Consider the following 2464-nt stretch of genomic DNA (forward strand, 5'->3'; position numbering starts at 1 on the left):
GTAGTAGTAAGAGTAGTAGTATTTTATCTTAAAGGAAATGAGAAGGAAGCCCATTTTCATTTAGCATTTATAATATTTTTTATCATTAATATGTGAATGTTTGCAGACGCCACTCTAAAATCGAACTTTTTGTTATTAGAAAATAGTTCTAAAAGTTAGCAAATAAAAACAATAATCCCAGTTGATAAAGTCATAGTTAGTGTTTTATTGATGTTCTTTCTTCTCATCAAACAAAATGTAAACAAAAATCGATGTCCCAAATCGATGTCCCAAATGCTATCTGGAACTAGTGTAAACCAGTGTTTACTGAACATTGCTTGTTGTTTTCTAGATCGAGTGTGTGACCACACAACACAGAGGGGAGTACAGATGTAAGGTGTTTAACTTGTACCATGAGGTATGGAGCGACACCGCAACAGTCACCATTGGTGAGACCAAGAGACTTTAGTTTTCACACGTTTTTTTTGTTAAATGCAATGTAAAAATAAAAACTATGTATTTTTATGTTAAAGAGATCAAAGCAATACTCTGTAAATGTTAAATCTGAAAATGTCAATCAGATTGTTGAACGGCAGTGCTGGTCAGTAACTAACTGTTCCTGTTTTGCTGGTTCATGCAGGTCCGAGTTCAGTCACAGATGCCACCTGGGTGGAAGTCGACCGTGGTTTAGGTATACTGTTTCTGGTAAAGGTTTGAAGAAATACAGTAATTAAAGCTAGTTCCCCTTCTTCTTCCTGCTTTTTGATTTCCTCTTTTTATGTCTATAAATCATAGTTTTTTATACAATGTAACTTTTACAGTCAGCTGAACGTAGGCTAGTGCAGCGTTTTTTTTCTGTTTGATGACATTTGTTTGGTTTGGTTTTAGCAGAGTCGCAGGAAATGCATAGGTCAACTTTTGGACAAGGAGTACACCCAATGCGACAGATGGTCAATCCAGCCCCAGCTGCTAAAAAGTTTTATGGTACTTTTTTTGCAAACAAGATCAATTTTTTTTTGTTTGCCCAATAAAACTTCTAAGTTTGTTTCTTGTACATCTTTGTGTTCCGTACAGCTACAGACAAAGTCGCACTCCTGATCGGCAACATGAACTATCACCACCACAATCAGCTGTGTGCTCCCATTTCTGACGTCCACGAGTTGACCAACCTTCTCAGACAGATGGACTTCAAGGTGGTGTCCCTGCTTGACCTCAACTGGCAGGAGATGAACAGTGCTGTGACTGAGTTCCTGCTGCTGCTAGACAAAGGAGTATACGGTTAGTCCCTGACGTCGTGGTACATATCTCTAATGTGTGCCCTTTTGCGTTCTGGTTTTTTTTAAAGTCTTGCTCACTGCTTCTACAGGCCTGTTATATTTTGCTGGTCATGGCTACGAGAACTACGGCAACAGCTTTATGGTTCCCATTGATGCTCCAGCATCCTACACATCAGACCACTGCATATGTGTACAGAATATACTCACCAAGATGCAGGGGAAAGAAACTGGACTCAATGTATTCCTGTTGGACATGTGTCGCAAAAGGTACGCCTGAGGTTGTTTTAACAATAAAATTACGATAATCTGCTATGAAAGAGGCTTAGGGTCACAAAAAAAAAAATGATATACATTTTTTTCCTGAGTTTTTTTTTTCACATTTGGGAAAGATTAAAATTCTGACTTTTTTCCCTCAAGATTTTTACTTTAAGGCCCTACTAACACTATAATGTTTTAGACAACTTATGCCAACTTGTGAAAAGTTTATCCAACACTAAAGATGTCTACATGGAAGATGGAATAAAAAAATTCTGTAAACCTCTTTTGGACCTATACATACTGTAAGGTTAACAATTAGATGGAATATACAGTCGATATGAGTAAAATAATAGAAAAAAAAACAACAAAAGTCAGCATATATCTAAAATGTTAGTGTGACAGGGCCTTTAATCTTAATATTCTGACTTTTTTCTCAGAATTATTTCAGAAATTACAATTTTTTTCTCAGAATTTAGAATGTTTTCTCAGAATTTGACATTTCAAGAATTTTGACTTTTATATCAGAATTTTGACTTTTTACTTAGAATTTGGATTTTAATCTCAGAAGTCTGACTTTAATCTGAAAATCGACTTTTTTCTCAGAATTTGAAAAAAGAATTTTGAAAAAAATTCTGACTTTAATCTCACAATTCTTACTTTTTCTCACAATTCTGTCATTTTTCTCAGAATTTGGACTTTAATCTGGAAATTTTGACATTTTTCTCAGGATTTGAAAAAAAGTCAGAATTTGGACTTTTGTCTCAGAATTCTGACTTTTTTTTTTCCAGAAAAATACTTTTGTGCTCTGCGGCCCTCATCTACGGAAGCGTGTTGCTATCAGGCAGGAAAAAAAAAAATCCGAGCGCTATCACGTTATAACGTGATACGTATCTCGTTAAAACGTGATAGTATCTCGTTAAAACGTGATAGTATCTCGTTAAAACGTGATA

At 35.5% G+C, this 2464-nt stretch overlaps 1 protein-coding gene across 1 annotated transcript in view; it reads left to right on the forward strand.

Moving 5' to 3' along the window:
• malt2 (MALT paracaspase 2) overlaps positions 1-2464 on the forward strand; it is a gene marked incomplete in the record, with an annotated part of 19442 nt that overhangs the window by 12684 nt on the left and 4294 nt on the right. The window contains 5 exon segments of the mRNA XM_014014200.1: positions 332-428; positions 620-670; positions 868-963; positions 1054-1257; positions 1346-1523. Coding sequence (XP_013869654.1) covers positions 332-428; positions 620-670; positions 868-963; positions 1054-1257; positions 1346-1523 — 626 coding nt within the window.

This window comes from Austrofundulus limnaeus, unplaced genomic scaffold, assembly GCF_001266775.1.
Source record: "Austrofundulus limnaeus strain Quisiro unplaced genomic scaffold, Austrofundulus_limnaeus-1.0 Scaffold111, whole genome shotgun sequence".
In the NCBI taxonomy this organism is placed as follows: Eukaryota; Metazoa; Chordata; class Actinopteri; order Cyprinodontiformes; family Rivulidae; genus Austrofundulus; species Austrofundulus limnaeus.